Source organism: Aotus nancymaae, unplaced genomic scaffold, assembly GCF_030222135.1.
Source record: "Aotus nancymaae isolate 86718 unplaced genomic scaffold, 86718_ANA_hifiasm-v0.15.2.pri h1tg000006l, whole genome shotgun sequence".
Taxonomy (NCBI): Eukaryota; Metazoa; Chordata; class Mammalia; order Primates; family Aotidae; genus Aotus; species Aotus nancymaae.
This window is the reverse complement of record NW_026988417.1, coordinates 79620230-79644023: the sequence shown is the minus strand read 5'-3', so window position 1 is coordinate 79644023 and position 23794 is coordinate 79620230. Positions and strand designations below refer to the sequence as shown.

At 33.2% G+C, this 23794-nt stretch overlaps 1 protein-coding gene across 7 annotated transcripts in view; it reads right to left on the bottom strand.

Moving 5' to 3' along the window:
* The window catches only part of PTPN13 (protein tyrosine phosphatase non-receptor type 13), a 163592-nt gene that overhangs the window by 99938 nt on the left and 39860 nt on the right, over nt 1–23794 (bottom strand). For 6 of the 7 annotated variants that reach the window (XM_064368927.1, XM_064368936.1, XM_064368945.1 and 3 more), the window contains exons 3-6: nt 22417–22482; nt 19998–20183; nt 15126–15213; nt 7304–7867 (exon numbers count right to left, since the gene is read on the bottom strand). In XM_064368927.1, the coding sequence (XP_064224997.1) occupies nt 7304–7867; nt 15126–15213; nt 19998–20183; nt 22417–22482 (904 nt within the window). The remainder of the gene's footprint in view (nt 1–7303; nt 7868–15125; nt 15214–19997; nt 20184–22416; nt 22483–23794) is intronic. The other variant, XM_064368954.1, reaches the window with a different exon arrangement.

Sequence of the window (23794 nt, the reverse complement as noted above, 5' to 3'; positions counted from 1 at the left end):
TCACTGTATCACTCTTCCAGAATCTTTAAGGATTCACTGTTATGACTAAAAATTTCATATTCAATGTCATTTTTAAAACTTTCAAAGAGTACAGAGTTCAATAGGAAATCAATTACATTCTCTGTTGGTTGTTCTGGTTTTAAGTGAAAAGTGTATGAGCTTACTCATAGAGTTGGACAAGACGGAGGAAGAGGAGGTATGATTTCTCCTCACTACATGCATAATTTGCCAGAGAATATTGTCGTAACCTATTACCTGAAATAGTATCACTGCATATATTAAAATTCTTTAATAGCCACATTACAATACTTTGTTTGTATTAATAAACATTTACTGAGTACCTATTATATGTCAGGTGTAGTGGCAAACACTTAGGATACAGCTATGAATTAGACCAGGCCAAATTTTCGAGGTCTGTAGGAGGAAAGACAAGCTCCTGAAAAGCAATAATTTCAATGCAAAACAGGTCATCATCTTCCTAAACTGGGGAGGTGAAAGATTCCTGAACCATCAATGTCTGAAAGCTTTGAGAGTTTTAAGGCAGATTGCTGTGTGAATAAAGACAAAAAAAAATTAAATGGCCTATAAATAGGTAGGTAGGTAAGTAGGTAGAATCATCTATCCATCCATCCATCCACACGTGTTTGTGTGTATGTATGTGTGTATTTCTCTATATACACACATACTCAGAACTGGGGAAGCAAGGAGGAAGGAAGAAAATGGGGAGAGGAAGGAAGGAAATGGGGAGAAGGAGAGAAAGAAAAAGGGAGGGAGGGAGAGAGGGAGAAAATGAGAATGTGTACATGATGTGGGAGTGAGGTATGATATGTGAAGTGCTAAAAGATGAGATGAGAAATATAATCATGGGGAACCTCAAGTATGATGATCTAAGGAGCTAGAATTTTATCTTGTTCAGGTGATGGAATATTTGCAAATGGCTGACAGCAGAGAATAAACATATCCAAACTTGCATGGCAGACAGACAAATGGAGAGATAAGGAGACTGCGATGAAATGCGGAAACAAGTTTAAAATTGCTGTGTCTTAAAACAATGTGATGATATCCATTGTTAGTAAGATCCATTTTCAATCTTTCTTAAGACATATCAATCTGTCCTTAGAGAATGGCTATGTCAAAGCCAAACTGGGTCTATGTGAATCATGCTATGGGTAGACTTAAATTAGGTCCCTCATTTCCAATAAAGGAGCATATTATTTCTGTGAACTCTGAAGTCAATATTACATCATCCACTTAAAAGTCTGTATTGGTTTTACCTTTAATTTTCCCTAGGATTTCAAAATGCAACTTTATTTTTCCACTTGGATAAATCAAAAGAAAAGTAAATACATATTCTCAGTTGTATTCTGATTTAAGCTAAATAATAACTTATTGCTCACCTTCTCCCAAATGGTTCTGAAACCAGTCTTTCCTCAACTGAGTGTTGGCTTTTTACACTAACCTAATGTCATATGGGAATAGTCTACAGCTGCACTGTCCAATATTCCAGTATGGTGGCCACTAGCCACATGTAACTATGTAAGTTTAAATAAAATAAATTAAGTTCCTCAGTTGCACTACCTATATTGCAAGTACTCCATAGTCATATGTAGCTAGTAGCTACTGAGTTGGACTGTGCAGATATAGAATACTTCCTCCACTGAAGAAATTCTGTTGGACAATACTGGTCTAAAATAGAAATCTCTTTAAAAATCCTGCCCTGGAAACACAGTAGATACTTCTTTCCTTTCTAAGGTGTTGATTCTATCTACATCATAATTTGTGTTCTTCAGAGACACAAAATATATTTGCATTTCATTTATAATCTTATAATTAAGTCTTCTTAATCTAGAAATTAAGTCATTAATACTTGAAATACATGTGATATTTGACCAATATTACAGGAAATCCCTGCTTATTCTCATTTACTTCTGTTGAACTGATAGAAATCAAATAAAAACACAAATATGAAAATTATTTATTTAAGCTCATGGAGTAATCTAAATAACTCAATCATATTTTTTCCTTGCTATTCAAAGGCAAATATGGTAAAGAAATAAAAAATAAAATAGTTCCTCCTTACTAGTTTTGAAATTTTAAAAAGATAAGTTTTGAAAAAATATATATATCTCCATAAGAATTATAAGATACTAAAAGTATCACACATGATACTTGAACATGAACGTACAAATTTATAAATTCATCCCTTTTCTTTTCTTAAGTGTAACTATAAGAATGCAAACTTTTAAATGCAATCTTCTCAAATGAAATATTAAGGTTCCTCAAATGAGAATGGGTTCCCATACTTGAGTGTTTACATATTCTAGTTGCACAACACAGAGCCTAAGCTTTGTTCACAGGGCAGTCATGGGACAGCAAAACTAGGCTAGGACCAGAGATCATACCACTAGAAAGAAGAAAACAATATTTCATTTTGATGTGAAGTATGTTGATTAACAGCTGATTAAACAAATAACACTTAACCATAGCCACTTTTGTAGAAATTAGTTTTATCTGTTCTTCATACTTTCTAGTATTGTGCAGAATGCAGAGGAGTTACAACTGTTGGAAGCCAAATGCTATTCATGATCCCCACCCAGGGTGTGGGAGTACTGCTCGTACTATACTCACAGTACTGGTTCCAAGTCAATCTCATAATCAGGAATGTACTGCCAACCCACAGAGCAATGGATAGGGCGTGTATGGTAATTACACCACAAGAAAGAAAGAGACATTTGTCAGATACTCCTATTAGAAAACAGACAAATACTCAGATCTTGGGATGGAGTTGAAGAGGTAGAAAAGAAAATACTGAGAAAAAAGAAGAGATTAGATAGTCCTGTTCTGAGGGTAAAAAAAAGTAGAATTAAAAGAATGACACGAAAAACAGCAACATCAATTTTTAAAACTAGTTTCCACTAGAGAAACCTAAGTTATATTTTTCCTGCCCCTTCCCTACTGCTTTATGTATATAGAGAACTATCTGAAAAGTGTTAACTTAATAATTGCAGTAATAATCTTCTATTTATAATTTTTCAATATCAACTACAATTTCTTTCTTGAGATCTTTTTTGTTCTCATCTCATTTTGTTCCCAAAGTAATCAGAGCACTCAATGCCAGTCGCTGCTTTTTGATAATTTATGCCCTATCTTGTCAGTCATAGGATTAGTTATCTTAAAGATCCAACCATAGTAGAACCCCACTAAAATACTATCTACCACAATAGATAACACAATGCAGTTCCATCTTAACCCCTGCACTGTATGGTTTAATGCAGAAAGAACTAAAAGTGCCTTGCTTTTAGCCATTCTTTCATAATACTATCTTGTTTTGCTCTATTAAAAATTATGTAATTTTGTTGAAGAGAGACTTAAGTTGACTTCATAGGCAGTTAGTTGAATATCCAATGTCCCAACCATGTATCTGACATGTGTCTGTTCTCTTCTTTAAATCAGGACAGCAGAGTGGAAGAATCCTATAATTGGGCTCTAGAGACTTGGATTCAAAATATAGCTTTGTTATGGATAATGAACTGTGGATTACAAATTATGGATTATGAATTATAAACTTCCCTGGACCTCTGAAAATGAGCTGTTTGTTTGGTTTAAATGGTATCCAGATTCCTTCCAGTTCCAAATTCCATGATTTGAAGGTCTAATGTCCCATATACTAGTTAGCTGGTTGTTAGCTGAAGAAATGCTGAAGAGACTATTTAGGTAAAGGATCATTTCAAGGGGATGGGGCCTGGGTTAAGGAAAAAGCTATATATCAGAGGTTGGAGAAAAATTGTTTCTTATTAACAATAACCCTTCTTTCACACCCAAAGAACAAATTAAAATTTAGCAATTTTGTTTCTTACAATTATTGTATCAGCTCAGGAATGTGGAACACAACTTAAAAAAAAAAAAAAGTCAAATGTAGTGGGAAATCCTTAGACCAATACTCTGAAAATCTATGATAAAAATCTACAATCTCCAAAATAATAAAACTCTAACATTAAGTCGTTATGTGATCTTGGGTATGTTATTAAATCTTCACAAGCCCAAGAGTATGTTTAGATAACACGTCCTTTAAGACCTCTTCTAGTTCTAAAATTACTGAAACCCATTAGCGACTGCCAAATTTCAAAATCACAAAAATTGTACAGAATATTTGTTTTTAAAAGTTTAAAATGCAAATATTTTAAGAAAAAAATGTGTACAATAAAATGTGTACATTAATGATATTTACTGTCTTGCTTGATTTAGCACACATAAAAGGGATCTGTGAAGCCTGTTTCTCATGAGAATTAAATGAGAAACATGGGATTTAAATGATTTTCTATTCCTTTTTCTTTGTATAGTAGCTAAAATCTCCATATTATCAATCTGCATGTTTGTTTGCACATCTTACATAAATTACCTCGCTTTTAGAAAAAGCAGAGCATAAGACCAGCAAGCTACTCAACTAGTAAGAATTAGTGCATTTGAATTCTAAACCTCTAACATTCCTTTTGAATAATGCTTTTAGCCTAAAGCAAACATAATTTATTGCTACTTTCAAGTTAGTATATAATAATGGAGGTTTAAGGTAGTATATCTCCATAATAATCCAACATTTTTAGGTGTTTGTTTAACTGAGCTGTAAAATATCCTCTGGGGGAATAACGAGTAGGTTCTTCATGAGAGAAAATGCTTTTGAAAACACTCAATAGTTAAAAAGATTTCAGGATTGTCCCGTATCAAACAATTCAAAGCACATTTTATAGTTTTTAAAAGATTTTATTTTGTTTGTGCATCCTGTAACAAATAAAAAATTTCTAAATCTGCAAATGATATCAAATATGTAGTTACCTTTTGAACAAATAAGGATCTACAAGAATTATGCATCATCTTTGCAGATATAAAAGCATATGTGGAAATAAGTTGGTCTGAGCTTCCTTAACACTTGTATCCATGTGCATACACATTACTTGAGAAGATAAGAGAATCACATGCGACAATAGTCTAATATATTTTGTTATTAGTAATGAAAAGCAAATGAAATATATTAAATAGGCCATTATGGCATAATTTAATAGATTAAATATGTTTCTATTAATGTTTGATGTTTTTCCTGTTTAACTCTCAAAGCAAGGTTCAAGTGTAAAAGAAAAATTCTCAAAGCTTCACTAATTCACATTACTACTAATTTATCAAATATTAAGACAAATAATCTTTTTAAAGTTAGATCACACATAAAAACATCAGCAGCAATTATAATTTTATTATTACTATCATTAGAGACAGGGTCTTCCTTTTTTGCCCAGTTTAGAGTGTAGTGGCATGACGACAGATCACTGCAGCTTCAAACTTCTCAGCTCAAGTGATCCTCCCACCTCAGCCTCCCAAGTAGCTGGAACTACAGGTGTGCACCACCACACCTGGTTAATTAAAACAATTTTTTTTTAAGATATGAGGTCTTTTTATGTTGCCCAGACTAGTCTTGAACTTCTGACTTCAAGCAATTCTCCCACCGTGACCTCCAAAAGTGCTAGGATTATAGGTGTGAACCACCATGCCTGGCCTATAACTTCATTTTTAATATTCACAAGAAAGATACTACTCTGTCTATTAAATGTTATAAATACTCATCTAAATTGGTATATATCTTCATTATTTATATTTTGAAAATTTTAATGGTTTTATCTATTTGAATCATTGAAAGGTTTTTTGTTTCCCCCACAATGGACAAGATTTCTTTACATAATTGTTTCCATGAGGGCATGCTCAACAGAAGGTTAGACTAAATTATTGTTCATATACTGCCTGTTGTACAACATAAAAAAAGAGATTTCTCTTTTAAACCATAGAAAGTGCCTAATCTCTTTGCCATCACAATTCTAAAAGTTGTAAAGTTGTATACAAATTTCTAAATTTTTACTTCCTATCTTTGAAAGTTTCCAATGAAGATTATATATAACCGTCTCATAAAGTTGGGTAATATTTTTGAAAAATTCATGCTATATAGTAACCTATATCAATTAAATATTCATTAATTTCCTCCATAATTTCAAATTCTTTACTAATTTTCAATTCCTGAAATTGAAAAAAAAATACAAACCTTCTTTTACTCAAAGTAAAACAAAACTCAGAAAGTATGTTCAGCTCCAGAGCTATGCTTAAAACTTAGGTAACAGAGCAACAGATCTGTAGAATACTTTAAAGGAAATACATGAATAAAAAATATTACACTAGAATGATGACCTTAAAGGGATAAATGTGACCCTTAATTATGTCATTCTTTTTTTTGAACTAGAAAACATCTTAAAGTTGTCTTTAATAAGCTATGACCTAGGATTTGTCTAGGAAGCAAGGGCAGCTATAAAATTTGAATCTTAAAAAAGGTACAGAATTAGATTAAAAATTCTCTCTTCTCGTGCTTCTATTCATACTAAAAATAGCCTCTACCTATATGTCACATCTATTTATGCTGAAAATAGCCTCTATCCATTAAGTCTTGGATATAATTTTACTCCAATCAAGATATTGAGTTTTGTGTGTGAAATCAAGTATTTTTGAAACAGTTTTTCCCTAGAATAAGAATTTACCACTTATGAAGTTATTTTTATATTACTCACACTACTAATGTAATATTAATCACTTTATATTCATTACCTAATTAACCTATTTTGAGAAGCCTATTTTATAGATGGAGTAATTTAGACTTGGAGAGATGAAGCCCAAGTAAAGACCACATAGTTACTAATGGAGGAAACTAATTCGAACCGAGGCTGACTCTAAAAACCTAAAGTGTACTATGATTCAAAACTTTATTCTAGACAAAGTAAATTATAATCTCTTATAGTTCTGCTGCAACATTTGTTTTTTGAAGCTGGTAGTTTGGGAAGCAATGCACCATAACCATGCTATTCTGCTTCTCTAGCATTGCCGATTTTGATGAACTGCTTCGTGTTTTCACAAACCAGTCATTTACTGAAGCCTCCCATGAGACAGTACACGGTAGATGGCATGGTGGAGAATTTAAGCTAAAAGAAGTAGAAAATATGCCTCCTGCCTTTGAGAAGCTTGCAATCTAAAAATATACTACCTCAAATATTGAGAGACTATAACATGACTGGGCATGTTTATTAGGGATGACTTTGTGGAAGCAGTGTACTTTGATTAGGGCTTTGATGGAAGGGAGAACAGAAAGACCAACCCAGGTACAAAGGTTTGGTAGTGAAAATAAGACTTGTAGAATGATTTAATAACCCTTCTTTATTTTGAAAAAACGTTTAAAAGACTTCTATTCGATTCTCTCTCAAACACACACAAAATTACTAACCTTCTACATTCATGGCCTCCCTCAGAACCTGAAGTTTCTTTTGTCTCTCTCGGATTCGGTCCAAAGCACTTGATATTGCTGAGGAGGTAGGCAATTCTCGAGTGTGATATATTGGATCCATTTTCTGAGGGCCAAAGATGTCCAAAGCTATACTTCCATCTGAGTATCTTGCCTCCTTTTTTCTAGGAGTAGTTGAAGTCCGCACTGTTACTGCCTCAGGGTGACAATGACGATATGTGCCAGTCTCTCCTGAAGAGAAGTCTCTGTCAGTCGTACAAAGCAAGTCCATGGATGAAGCCCAGCTCTTCTTCTTAGAAAGCACATCAATGCCAGGGATGGTTTTTTTTTCTGGGCCACTAGTTTTGAACTGGTAAGGGGAGCATGTATTTTCAGAATCTTCATGTCCAGAATTATCTGATAAAATGTCCTTGAAATAATCCTCCTCATCTTGTGAATCTCTGATGGACAGAAATCCCATAGATTTACTAAGCCCTTTGTTAAGAAAGGTCGGATGAGAGAGTGGAGCCTTTTGTATGTCTAGTACATCAGAAGTAGAGCTTCTTCCTGGAATGATAAGAATCTATCATGTATGCACAGAATTTTAAGAAAATAAATGGGAATGTAATCCACTACTGACAATGAAAGTGGTGTCAATTTTCTAAATGCTCCAAATGGAAGATCAGAGGTGAAATGGGATGGTGGTGATGGTGATAATGGAAGAGGAAAGAGATGTTACATTTGCATAACTTTTCATAGTTCATTATCTCTTATCTAATAAAATCAATAAACTGAAATTACATTTTGAGTGGTATTATTTTATATTCATCAAAGGTGAATTATTTGGTTTAAAAAAGCAGAACAAAGTTTCTGATACTACTCAGTTTAGAAGAATATTCATTATCCAATAAATTATTTGGGGCAATAACAGAATGTATAGTGAACTACTTTAACTTCTAAAGGCATAACAAACATATGTCATATCAGTATAAAGTCCTGGTATATTCTGAACTTCTAAATAAATACACTTACGGAAGAAACAAAGAATTCCTGCTATATTCTGGATAGAAACAGGATTGCAGCTTTTGGAATTCTTAAGTATCAAGGTTTTATTATAATTAGGTATGTTTTCAGAAAACTTTATCGTGTTTGAAATCCAAATAATTTGATTGTGTTTAAGTTATGAAAGAAACAATGTTTCCATGGCAGACCCTTAGGCACCAAAAAAGTTTTTTCCTCTAGAACATAATTTACCATTATTTGCCAATTGTAATAAAGTATCAGCTCTTATTCTTTAGTCCTTGATGTAGTTAAAATCAGTAGTCATTCTACTTTTTCTTAAAGGTAGTAGTCTATAAATGTGACATACACCAAAAATGTCCATCCAGTAATTAATTTTGTGAATCCATAGATTCAACAACAAAAAATCATATATATGTCCACTAGTGAAAAAAGAAATGTAGGTAAATACTTTATAGTTACTAACTCAATAGCCCATCAACACTGAAGATTTCCTGTGCTACCTTCTGTGATCTTTTTAATATTCTACCCACTATATAATGACTAAAACTTTCTTAGTAATAAATTACTTGTTTATTTAAAGACATCAATTGCCTCTTCAGTGTAACAACTATAAGCTTTAATTCTCTCAACACAAATTTTATCTTAAAAAAATCTTTAAAAAGAGAATTCATTTCAGAATGGCAGCAAATAATTGCTTAAGGATAAGATTAAAACATTGTGCTTTTATTGTACCTCATCCTCCCCTGAATCTATTCAAGTGTAAATAAGGATAACATCTATATTTGGGGCACAACATATAAAGAATACCAAGAAATATACCATACCACATCCAGACACAGATTGTCACAGACTCCAGCTTCTAATCTAAGATAATTTGAAAACTGATAAACATATGTCTGTGTTACAGTATTTTAGGGGTAAGTTATATTCTTAAAAACCACATTTTGAAACTAATTAATTTAAAATTTTATTAAATAGAGAACAGAGATATTCTTGAAAATTGATAGAACACATTAGATTTAAAAAAAGAACGGAAAAGATTCAAGGATCATAAACCATAGATAGATGAACTCAACCATTGCCTTATTCTGCTGCCTTGACTACCAAAGTAGTAGTTTCCCAAGTAGTCAAAACTTGGAAAAGCACCAAACAAGTGGGTATTTGGCAATACCATAAATTCATAGTCAACCACTTTGTACAAGCAATACCATGTGTTAATAGTAAGTCTGTTAACTTTCCACAATGACTGTTTCACTTTTCCTCGTTTTTCACATTTTCTACCTTAACTCCCTACTCTTTTAGCTGATGGTATTGTCATATCTCCAAGAAAACAGGAGCTGTTGGAGGAAAGCTTTCTTATCTTTCCATGAGTAATTCTATACTACTATGTCTACTCTTTTCTTTGTCATCTTAAAAGATGAAATTTCCTACCAGTTGAAGGACAATCCCCAATATGTATTCTGGATTCCCCCCTCATTTTACTTTATCAAATACTTTACTTCTTTAATTCTCTGTTGCTATCTCCTTCTATTTTCATTATTCTTCCTTTCTATTGAATATTCCCATTAGTATGTGAACATCATCTAATATCTCCCATAGTCAAACCAAATAAAACTAAACCCTTCCTCTGTTAATCACATTTCCCCCTAGCTACTGCTAACTTCCCATTTCTTACTTCCCATTCATTATTCTACCCACTTTAATCAGCTTCCACCTACTCCATACATTAGCAATTCTCATTAGGTATGGCCAATGATTTCTGCTTGCCAAATCAGATGTACATTTTGGTATACATATTTTACTTCTCAGTAACAATTGATTATGATGACCATCCTTTACTCAATCTTTCCTCTATTTACATACCTGGCTTCCTCCTACCTGTCAGACTGCTCACTCTTAGTCTTTGGTTTTCCTTCCTTTATTAGATATCCAAATGTTGGATTTCCTTAGGTGTCAGTTTTAGAATTCCATCTACTCACTTTGTCTTTTTCTTCCATTAACAAGGCTGTAATATCATCTATATGTTGACAACTCCCAAATTGATATGCTTAGGGAGTTCTAATCATATATAATGAAACTTCAACTTATACTTCAGAAGAACCTCAACTGCAGCATGCTCAAAACTGATCTTTTGCTTTCCACATCCAAAACTGTCCATTCTTCTCTGGTCTTTCCTATTACAATAAGTGGCCCCAATATTCAACTGATTGTTCAAAACTGAAATATAGGCACCATCCTTAAATCTTTTACCTTATTTAATCCCCATATCAAATCCATCAGTAAATGATGGTTATTTAAATTCTCAAAGATATTTATTATTTCATGTATTCTAAATTCCACTGCCATCAACCTATTTCCAATGAACACTACTGCTTGACTAGATCGCCTCAATGGTCCTAAGCATTTTCTTTCTCAAGAATGCATAGCTTGCTAAAAGCTAAATGGGAAACAAGAAATATACTTTATTTACAAATAAAAGATTTCATATTTGTATTCCTTGGGTAAGAGTTCAAGAACATAAAAGTCTTTGTAACAGAACACATTCCATTTATTTTAGTTAAGTTGAAAAAAACTTCCTTGTAAATTACATTATATTTTAACTTTTTGTTATATGTGATTAACATTGTCCTACATTGGATATTATCATTCACCTTTCACTTCACACAGACTCAAAAATTCACATCTCTTAGAAGTAAACTTTGAAATGACATTTCAATATTAAAAGAAGCTCCCCAAGTCCCCATGTACCCTCACAAATGTGTTCAAGTGCATTAAAATAACCCCATGATATTATTAATATGCCTAAGTTCTGAAGCAGCATCATGTTGATCTGATAATAGTGTAAGTTTCCATCTTAAGCTTGACAGGAAATGTTTGATTTCTTTCTGCTCAGTGAAGCTATTTTATCAGTAGTGGCAGTATTAGGTAACAAAGTAGGGGTAGACAGCTCACTAGTTTAGGCATTAGCTTCTGCAACAGATCTTGGAGGTAAGATATATGGAGAGACATTTTAAGGTCATTTACTTACAGATGAAAAATTTTATTATGTTTGAGCTGAACAATTAAATCACTAGGTATAAGGCATTATTCCCAAATTTGCTTACTTCTTTCCAACTAATTCTGTATCTCAATGCACATCTGAACATTTTCTTTATTAAAGACTGTGGTGAGGAGCCCAATAAACTAATGGTATCACCACATACAGATTTTAGGTTGGTGCACATTGAAGAAAATGTTTTACTAATAATGACTACAAGGTTGCTTTGCTGCAATTGACCATTGATAGTTAAGGACTGGCACTGCCAAGTGTCCTAGGCGTCTTAGAAGAATTACTTCTTCTTCAAGAGATATATTTTTTTCCAATCTTAAACTTTTAAAATTAGTGTATGCAGTTGACTATTAGCTGCTGGATGTTTCTGCCTGGTAATGGCTATAATTAGTATATTTATATTGGTTCTGTCCTTAAAATGAGGTTTTAAAATTTGTAAAAGGTAAATAAAAAGAACACTTGTGTAATACTATTGTGCAAAGCAATGATGGCTAAGAAGTTCTGAAGAATCCTCTTCCCTTGTACTTGATCCAAATAAGACTATTATTTCAGTATTAGGACCTTTACTTCTACTAAAAAAATAGAAATGTAAACAAAATTTGGTGTATCCTGAGTGACTAATTATAATTACTCACAAATTCTCTTGAGTTTAGATATAAGGGAGATTTTATTTTCCAATACAACTATTAGAGGATAAAATCAATGGACAATCTACTTAAGGATTTTATTTCTCTGTTAATTTTGTAAAGTCATGGCAGTCAATGCTTCCTTAACTGCATTAGAACAGAATATTAATAATAAGAATTCTAAGGAACTATTGGAAAATAATACTAAATCTTTCTTAGTATTATAAAAACAAAATCACATAAAAGCCATAAAAATCTGTATTAAAACTTCTGATGTTTTGTTGTTATAATAAGAAAATGGTCTAATAATACGAGCCAAGATGTTTTCTTTTTCTTTTTCATAGAACTTAATGTTTAAAATAGGCTAAATAAACTATAGTCTCACATATTTATGGAGCTATTAAATAATTATACTACAAATACATTATACTTCAAAATCTAGTATTTCTCTAAAACCTTTTCTCATTCAATCAACAATATACACTGAACACCTATAAAAACTAATGTACTTAATAGGTTTTCCTATCCCCAGCATCTATATGTCCAGAAAACTTAACTTTTATGAATGTCCTTTATGAAACAAATTATATGTCTATATGCAAATGACAAATAACCTGCTATTTAAAATATGTTATGACTCAATACAATCTCTTAATTGCTATCTTTAAAATACTATGTAACAATTAGTTTCTGAAACATTAAGCCTCTGAATCATTGAAAGTAATAAAATCTAAACGATGTTAGCATTTGATAATTCTTACAATTTGATAAACTAAATATTGCAAGGCTCACATTTTTCTTTCTACAGATCCACAATGGAAAGGGAGATAGAATGGGAGTTGTATATACATAAATAAATATATACGAACATTTTTTATTCTTAGAAAAAATAAACTGTTTTCAAAAATTAATAATACAACATTACAATTATTAAATCAAGAAGTAACAAATAAGCAAATAAATTTCAATTACGTAACATGGCCACTTAATGGTAGTAGGAAACGATAGTAGAGAACTGCTGAAAGAGGTTAGAGAAAGAATAAGAAAGAGAAATAAGAAAAGAGGTAGGGAGGGAGGAAAGAGGGAAGTGGGGAGAGGAAAGAGAGAGGGAGAAAATAGAAAAAGATAAATAAGAAAACAACAATGTCTTTTAAATCTAATGTTTCACTTATTAAAATGTTCATTATGTCTCCCAAAGGATTCTTTCACCTTGCTATTGACATTCATCTATAAGTTTCTGTTATTATTCACTTGTAAAATAGGAGACTGAGTGAAAATTTGATCCATTACTAAATTGCTGCTATGCTTAGTGCCAAAGTTTACACTATATACTATCTCAAATCCTAGAACAGTATAAACAGATTTTTACCTATAAAAAGAAAGGAAGAGAAGCACAGTATGGGGACACAAGTATAGGAAGAAAATATTTGCAAGGAAGTATGAAAAATACTTTCAAAATTGTCACTACATTGTATTTTTTTGACCCACATATAAACTAATTATACACGCATAAGAAAAAAACATTTTTCTATAGTAATTTATATCATAGATTTCATATCATCAGTGTAGTAACTTATTTCTAACCAGAAATAAGTTACTACACTGATGATATGAAAGCTAAAATATCTTTTCAGAAATACAGTCTTTATTCACAATTAAAATGGAAGCACCAGGACAGATACTTAACTGTACCATTACAAAATCACTTCCTTAGAAACAATTTTACTGCTTTTCTTTAACTTATATATTCCTTCCTCTCAGATATGAGAGTTCTGACTCTGTAAAACATTTGGTTCAGATAGTCAAGATCTACGTTTAGTTTTCACAATTAGAGTTGCTCATAGGTTTTAAATAAGACAGCCTTCTCTGATGTTCTGATTAAATTAAAATCTTAACTTTTTAATCTATTTTACTACCCTATATCAATTAGAATATATTTTATTAGAATATATTTAAGCAACTTGTACATTTACTTCTACCTAGCCCCAAGATCTAAGACAAGATATAAAAAAGTATTTTTGTTAATGTTTAGATTATCATGATTCTCAATATTGCTTGATAAGAAAAGAACAAAGATAATCAGCAAAATCAAAAGTTTATTTTATAAATAAGCCATGCCTCAAACTTAACAATGAAAATTAAATTGTCATATAAAATTATATTTACTTTTATTTCATGTATTTGCAATTTCCATTCATTTCTTTTTCTTTTCTTTTCTTTCTTTTTTTTTTTTTTTGTGAGACAGAGTTTTGCTCTTTGTTGCCCAGGCTGGAGTGCAGTGGTGAGATCTTGGCTCACTGCAATCTCCGCCTCCCAGGTTTAAGTGATTCTCCTGTCTTAGCCTCCCAAGTAGCTGGGATTACAGGCACCCACTACCACGCCTGGCTAATTTTTGTATTTTTAGAAGAGACGGGGTTTCACCATGTTGGCCAGGCTGGTCTTGAACTCCTGACCTTAGGTGATCCATCCGCCTCGGCCTCCCAAAGTGCTGTGATTACAGGTGTGAGCCACTACACCCAATCTGAAATTTCCATTCATTTCTTTTTAAAAAAATCAATTTAATAATTATTATAGGATACAGAATTATATAATGCTATTGACAAATAGTAAAACCACTATTCATCATTAGTTTTTATTTACTAAGTATCATATGACCTAAGGTAGTATTTGATAACTCCATGATGAAATCAATTTAGTGAGTTATTACTAGCATTAAAAAAAAAAAGAAATAGTATAAATATCAGAGTGCAGTAAGAAAAATGTTTTCTGAAACTTTTGTTTCAGTAGTATGTTCATAAACATGCATGTGTTTATTCAGTCATGCTTTAAAAAGTATTTTTAATATGAAATTCTATGATAAAGTAAATAAATGATATTATTATTGGTATAACAATACTGGAAAGGGAAATAATATACTCTGGGAATCCTAACTATAATGTTTTCTGTGTAACTTTAATGAAATTATTTTCTAATGTAGCTAGTGTTCCTATTCCCTACCTCCACTTTCTATGCTTGTGTTCTACTCATAGTCTCAACTATCAGATTTCAGAGCCAGGTAAGTATAATTTTGTTAAGAAAAAATGGGGTAAGATTAAAGCCTAGAAATTTCCTATTGATATACTCTTACCTGTTGGTAATCCTTTTCCTCGCAATCGGTCTCGAATAGCCTGGCTTCGATCAGGCTTTTGTTCACTGTTACAGGAAAGCTGATCTGTCTGTACACAGGTAATAAAAAATCAAGTTTGACAAAAGGATCTCTCTTTTGTTTTCATGGTAACTATCTACAGAATGACACTAGTTACACGGTTTTTGGAGGATATAATATAAAATAATGAGACTCTATGTCCTATTGTATTCGTACAGTAATTTGTATATTTGGATCAAATGTACATAGCCCAGGGCTGGCCAATTCATTTTAGAAAATTAAAAAGCAAGAAGCAGTGACTGAAGAGTAATCTAATAACTAGAAAACACCATCAGATTAAACTTGTTAAAATGAGTTCTATTTGAAAACAGTAAACTTGAAGTCTTTTTTCCCCAACCAGTAACTACTCTTAAGTTAGATTATAATTTAAAAACCACATTAATTTTGGTATAATAAAGTTTTCTCCTGATTATAACTATGCATTAAGGAATTTAAATTACTTTCCAAAATAATTTTATACATCTTACCTGCTAGAAATTACATTTGAGAAATGCTAAGTCTTTTTTTTTTTCTTTTTTGAGACAGTCTTGCTCTGTTGCCCAGGTTGGAGGATCTTGGTTCACCACGACCTCTGTTTCCTGGGTTCAAGCAATTCTCGTGCCTCACCCTCCAGAGTAGCTGGGACTACCAGAGCACGCCACCACACTCAGCTAACCCAGCTAATTTTTGTATTTTTAGTAGAGGGTTTCACCATGTTGGTCAGGCTGGTCTTGAACTCCTGACCTCAAGTGATCTGTTTGCCTTGGCCTCCCAAAGGGCCAGGATTACAGGCATGAGCCACCATGCCTGGCCGAGAAATGCTGCCTTTAAATGGACACTCTGAAGGATAACAAATTTAAATCAATGCTCTTTTAAGTTCCCTTTAAAGCAAAATGTTTAAGTAGTCTTAACATTTAATAGTTTTAATCAAGGGTATTTGCTTGAAATAAAGTATGTCAAATTAGGTCAAACTTCACATTATAAAGGCTAAAAAAATGGACAGATCACAGTTTTTTATTCAGGTGACCAATTAGAGGAGAAATGTCACTATAAATGGAATGATAAAGAGAAATTACTTAAATCTAGCACCGAGTATGCATACGTATTTGTTTACACACCCACACACCCCCCCACACCCCCACACCCCCACATACACCACAGAAATGTTTTAGTATTGATCCATTAGTGAAACTTGCTTGAGTATGGATTAAAAACCTGTCTAAGGTAGTATATTCACGGCTCAAGCATTATGTTTTCTACCTGTAAGAAGACTTGCAAATGGAAGTATTTCTGAAATAATGTTATTTAAGTTGTATAAATGAGGTTAGTCCAGATTATACAGTACTGTCAGTGACTGAAAAGACAGTAAATATCACACATCTTTGAAAATTCCTACATGGAAGTTACTATTAATAACTATTGTTTATTGAACAGTTATTATATGTTAGGTGCACACTTTGTGCTATTTAATCCTCTGTCAACTTCATATGGTAGAAAGTATTATCCTCATATTACAGATGAAGGGAGAAATAGCAAAGAAACTTCTAAGGAACTCAAAGCAGCTCATTAATATGGAAATAATTACTTTCACAACAGTTTAATAATATGGGTGATTGACACATATTATTATTCCTGTTTTACAGATAAGTAAAATTGTGGTCTAAATATTATAACATTAAATCAGTGGAAAAACCTAGACAAGTAAGCTGGCTTGCTGATTTTTACCCCACACTAATTAATTTTAAGTAAGAATGATGGTCACTTAGAATGAATTTCACACTAGTGAAAGACTAACTCATTCTATCAGCTACTGAAGGCAACAAAAGCTTTAAGGAATATATTGGGGTCAAAAACACCCAGTTCCAATGTCTTTGTCATTTACCATATCTGTAGCTATGTGCAAGTTATTTAATCTTTCTTAGTCTTAGTTTCATGCCCTCTAAAATGAGGATAAAAGTATCTCTATTAAATTGAGGTTGTTATGATGAATAATGTGATAATGCACATAAGCTCCTTAGTATAGTGCCTGGCACAAAGTAAAAAACACTTAAAAAACAGTAGCTGTTGGAATTACTTCTATCCAGTGATGTTTAGGAGATGAGGAAGAGCAACAGAAAGGTAAGGGGAGCATTATTATACTTAGTAAAAATTTGTCTTTGGCAAGGAGTGGTGGCTCACGCCTGTAATCCCAGCACTTTGGGAGGCCGAGGTGGGTGGATCACAAGGTCAAGAGATGGAGACCATCCTGGCCAACATGGTGAAACCCTGTCTCTATTAAAAAAAAAAAAATTGTCTTTGTAAAGGGAGGCTCTCTACCTGCTGATTCCAATTGATCCTTTTATTTTTCTCTCCCATTAAATAACCCCATGATACAACCTATGCCATATTGTTTCCCAAACATACCTGCTTTTCTATTTCACAGCCTTTATCCAGATTCACTTTCCTCTGCGGAGATTACTCTTTCTATCTAGCCTACAGGATATAGTTCAAAGTGCTATTTTTTCTTTTATTTTGAGGTAGGGCCTTATTCTGTTGCCTAGGCTGGACTGCAGTGGTGCGATCATGGCTTATTACAGCCTCGGCCTCCCAGGTTCAAGTGGTCCTCCCACCTCAGTCTCCCAAGTACCCAGGACTAAAGGCATGCACCACCACGCTCAGCTACAAAGTGCTATTTTTCAATGCAGTCATAATTTGTATCCTTTTCCTTCAAATTCTCACAGATGTTAAAATTTTTACTGTGTATCTTTTTACAGTCTTCTTTCATTGTATAATTAAGCAAACGGTTATGGCATTTTAGATAAGAACTCTTAGATGAATTTTTTTTTTTTTTTTTTTTTTTTTAGACAGAATCTTACTCTGGTGCCAGGCACCAGGCTAGAGTGCAGTGGCGCAACCTCGGCTCACTGCAACTTCCGCCTCCCAGGTTCAAGCAGTTCTCCTGCCTCGGCCTCCTGAGTAGCTGGGACTACAGGCACTCACCACCATGCCCAGCTAATTTTTGTATTTTTAGTAGAGATTAGGTTTCACCATGTTGGCCAGGATGGTCTCGATCTCTTGACCTCATGATCCGCCCACCTTGGTCTCCCAAAGTGCTGGGATTACAGGCTTGAGCCACTGTGCCTGGCCTAGATGAAATATTTTATTCAAATTTGTATCTTCTACAATCTCTAGCACAGGTTTCATATACAAATGAGCAATAAAGATCCACTATAATAAGGAGAACTAAATGCTAAATCTTAAAGGGATGAAGATTTTATATGTAATATGGGCAATTATTAGATAGCCAATAGAATGTCTATGGAGACAGAAAAAGAATTCTTCATTCAAAGACAGAAAAAATATCTCTCTCACAATTTTACTACAGGAGTAAAATTAGTAAACAGCACAAAAGTCTTAGAGAAAGTGTGGTGTAATAAAAAAGTCCCTGGACTGACTAATAGAAAACTCAAATCCCATAGTTGTTTGGGTATCAATTCCCTTATTCATGAAGTGAAGATTTAAAGAATATTAGTCTTATGAGAATGTTTGTGAAAAAAAGATCTCCAAGACCAAGTAAGTCTGGGAAATGCTTCATTTACATGCCTATTCTTCTTGAAGGTTAGTAATACAGTCTAGTATATTAAGGCTCTAAGAAGTTCTGCAGTGAAAATTTCCTTCGATTTTTTCTTAAGCATAGTCATAGAGGAATTTTTTGAACAAAAATATTAAAAACAATGTGAGCAACTTTGGTCTAAACAGATGGTTTTCATAGAATTTTTAACAGCTTTATCTTTGTTCAAAAAAAAAAAATCACAAGCAGAAACAAACATATCAAATAAAAGTGAAACTGCTCTAGTTAAAGATGGAAAATGGGCAACCAAGAAACCCATTTATTCAGCCTCTACTTACTACATTTCCTTTTACTATAGAACTGCAAAGGTTTCTTGGGGGAGAGTTTACAAACCATTTATCTAGAAGATCTCTGGGCCTGTCAGTTATCAACTGGAAAATGGTGTGGAATTTGGATATATTCCTGGCAGCCATTTGACATCCTGGTTAAGATGGGAACTAAACCCCTACCGATGAGGAATTCTGAGGAAGCCAACAAGAACACTGTGTGGTGGTGGTAAATTTGTAACCTGTACAAAGAAAAAGGACCAACACTCAGGGACTATAAGCCTAAGGATAAGAGCAGATAAAGTATAGATCCAGATCAGACAGTGCAAACAAGATAGAATACAGCCTTAGAAATGCAGAACAGAGGTGGGACTTTCAGGTAAGATAGAGCATTGGTTATTCTTGGGATTCTTCATATCCAAGACAAGAAGAAGAGTCCAGGTCTTGGGGAAATCTGGCAGGGATGCAAGCATGGATTCTCTCTGTGCACTAGGCAGCAGTGTTCAGAAAAGGAGGGAAAGTGGAGAAGGTTTGGGAAATATCTACAAGATGCAGACAAATGAGTGGTCAAGAAATAGCTATAAAGCAACCAAAAGTACATTTAAATATTTCTAAAACCAATTTTCATGTTAATACCTTTTTTTCTAGGTGTTCACAAAATCTAAGGAAGAAAACAAGAGCAGACATTTTCAGCTCAAACATGCTATCATTCTATGATACTTTGGGGAATAACTCTTGCAAAATCTATACTTATTGCAATGAGCTTCTAAATTTTAAGTATTGTTTCAAATAAACAATTTATATTAGAAGAAGAACTTAAATTTTCCATTTCTAGTCTTCATTGAGAAAATGCTACCTATATAGTATCTTTAAAGAAAGTTTGTGATACCCACTAAATTTTAAAATATGACTATATTTACCATTGTAACTGTGGCTTACCCCAGAAAGATTTCCCAGAACGAGTTTTACCAAGTGTTTCACATAAGAAAATGAGGGTGCACAATTGCTATTCCTAATGTGGGCACTGCAAGCATCCAGCACAGTTCGAACAGAAACTCGAGCATAAATAACATCCTCACACATTCCAAGCAGTATGCTGTTGAGATGATCTCCAAGCTTGATAGGCTGAATATAAATGAAGGAAAAGCCACATTAATAAATGTAGTAAATATTCTTTTTAATGAGACAAATCATTCTAGGAATCACAGGAACCACACTAAAATACACTTCACATACTTGAAGGAAATAAATTCCTTATTAGCATAAGTATCTTACTGTATTTTACCTTCTTATGGTCCAAAAAAATATTAGTAGAAGATGGTTAACTTATACTTCCCTAGATAGGAAGTACAGAAAAACTCCAAGCATTTAAAAATATAAAATAGTGAAATTCTTGTGTTACTCAAAAGTTTTGATAAACACTTACTGTATGTACACACACACATACACACACACACACACACACACACACACACACACCATTTGAGGGAATAAACTGTTTCATATTACATAAAATGTAATACGGTCAACGTATACAATTTGATACTTCCATGAAAATTTAAAGGAGATTTAAAATACTATAATGCCTCAAGACCATTTAAATATAAATTCTCATTATGTTGGCCAAACAGACAAGCCAGAATGTGAGGGCTTTTTAAAAAATTGGTTAACATATTTTGTAGAACATTATATCTAAATGGCCAAAGAGTACATGAAAGAGTGGCCAACATCATTATTCACTAAGAAATGCAAATTAAAACCACTACAAGAAGAAGCCACTACACAACCAATAAAGTAGTGAAAAATAAAAATACTAAGAATACAAGAATTGGTAAGGAGTGGAGCAATTAAAACTCACCTCCAAGCTGATGGTACTTTAAACTGGTATATCCACTTTGGTCTAAACAAATGCCTTTCCTATGACCTTTTCACTTCCCGTCCATTTGGGTAGTATTAATATATCATCCTTTAGGTATGTGCTTAGATGTAATGTCCTTTAAGAAACTTGTCCTCTCCCTCCAAGCCAAACCAAAAGTCCAAACTCTGTTTTCCATAGTGTCCTCCATTTTCCCTAACATAGCATTTACTGCATTATTTTGTAATCAGCCATTTAGCTGCCTGTTCCTTCCAAAAACTTCATAGGCATGGGTCACTATAGTCCTAGTGTCTAACAGTATCTGACCCAAGGTAGGTACTTAATAAATACTTTTAAATTAATGTTAAATGTTTCTGAAATATTTTGATTTCTGATTCTAAAATACAAGCTAATATTTCCCTTCTAATTTATATTTATTGATATTGACCCTCTATTTGTATTTGATATTGACTTTATTTCCAGCTATCAGAAAAGACCATAATGTGTTATAGACTGAAAGCACATTTTACAAGTTAGGTTGCATAATATAGGACACCAGTATTTCCAGTAATAATTTAACTTTCTCATTTATATTTACAGAATTGAAACTGAAGAGAGAAAGAAAACATACGTAATTTTTCATGACATAAAGTAAAACCAAACGAAATGAAGAATATCATTTATCTTTGATGGATCTTAAGATGTTTGGATTTTAAAATAAAAGCCTAAAATGCTTGTTACTTCTTATATTTAATCAGAAAAAACACACCTAGTTATTTTTGGTTTTGACTTATAAAGACCTAAAATGAAACCTAATTCTATATGTTATATCTTGCCTTGATGAAATATAGCTATTTTTAAATTTTCAATTACTATTTACTACTATGTTTATATTGGTCTTTAGGAATCAGAATTATTTTAGAAAATAATGACTAGAAGCAGCTCAATGGCAATTAGGGCCCAAGACCTCAGCAAGTGTTACTTTAATACGTGTGTTTGCTAATGTAGGGGTAGTGAAGTATGATGTGTGATTGACGTGCCAAGGGGAAAAGCTATGACATTCTCTAACACTACACTCTGAGACATAGGGCTACTATTCCTAGAGTTGTTGCATCAAAAAAGCTATCACTTTCAGTAGAATGAATCATCAAAGACAAGGGATTCCCAATCTCTTAACAGTCACCTAATTAGATAAAATGAAGTACATTCCCATTTCTTTTGCTATAATTTTTGAAGAGGCCAGCTCCATCTCACAGACTGAGTTGTTGAAACTTGGGTAGTGATTGCTACAATTCTAAGAATATCTTAAAAATAATGTCTTTAGTATTTTATTGTAAATCCATTCTGAAAGTATGACATTATTAATGTAAACAACCTCCATAGGAATGCTGGTACACCTGACCGTACACTGTAGAACACATATAAATGTGTGGAAGAGCTATGACAAAAGGCGTAAAACTGCACACATGTAAATAGTGTAACAACTGTAAAAACTTAACTTACTTGGCTCTGAGGCACTTCATGATCTGCGCCCCAATACAGTGTCATTCCAAGAGAATAAATGTGGATCTAGGAACAGAATTTTTAAGACATAATTTTATGACAAAATATAATAGAAAATTTAGCAAGTGCTATACATACAGATTATTTTGTTCCAAAGAAAATATAATACACAATTTGAGAAAATCATTTTACATTTTACATAAAAGTATATGAGAGCTTAAAAGAGATAATAAGACTGAAAATTATTACAATCGATGTTTTTCTAATTCCCCAGCCCATCCTTTTTGTGTAATCATTTTTTCTAACTTTTAAAGTTTCTTTATGCAAATCCAAGCAAACATGCATACATGTTCCTATTTCCTCCTTTTATAAAAGGTCAGAAACCTTAAAAATTATTGGGTACCTTGCTTTTTTTTTTTTTTGAGGCAGAGTCTGGCTCGTAGCCCAGGCTGGAGTGCAGTCAGTGGCACAATCTCAGCTCACTGCAACCGCCATCCCCTGGGTTCAAGCGATTCTCCTGTCTGAGCCTCCTGAGTAGCTGGGGTTATAGGTGCATGCCACCATGCCTGAGTAATTTTTCTTTTTAAAATAGAGATAACGTTTTGCCATGTTGGCCAGGCTGGTCTTGAACTCCTGACTTCACGTGATCTGCCCACCTCGGCCCCCAAGGGGCTGGGATCATAGGCATGAGCCGCCACCCCCAGCAGGCAACTTGCATTTTTAACTATCAGTAGATATTTCCATATCAATAGTTTAGAGATCCTTTTTTTTAAATGGTACATAGAATTCTATTAGTGGCAGTAGCACTGTTTATTTAACCAATCTGTTATTAATCGAGAATTAAGAGTTTTTTTCAAACCTTTGCTACTATAAATGATGTTTCAACAAACAAGCTTGTGATATCTCATTCTGTCCATACAAGTATTTCTCTTAAATTGATTCTCTGAAATAATGGATGAGAAAGTAAATCATCTGTAGTTTTCATACTTATTATCAGATTCCCTTACATAACAGTTGTACCATTTTGCACTTCTACCAGCAACATGTAAGAGTTTTTCCATAAGCCTTGTCCATAGAGATATTATGAAGACTTGGGGTTTTGCCAGTCTAAAAATTGACCAATAAATCTCACTGCATTACTGCAGTTTTTGTTTTCTTTTGTTTTTTGACAGGATCTCTCTCTGTTGCCCAGGCTGGAGTGAGGTAGTGCAATCATAGCTTACTGCTGCCTCAAACTCCTGGACTCTGGTGATCCTCCTGTCTCAGCTTCTCAAGTAGCTGGGACTACAGGCATGTAAAACCACACCTGGCTAATTTTTAAAATTTTTGTAGAGATGGGGATCTCACTACATTGCTGAGGCTGTTCTTGAACTCCTGG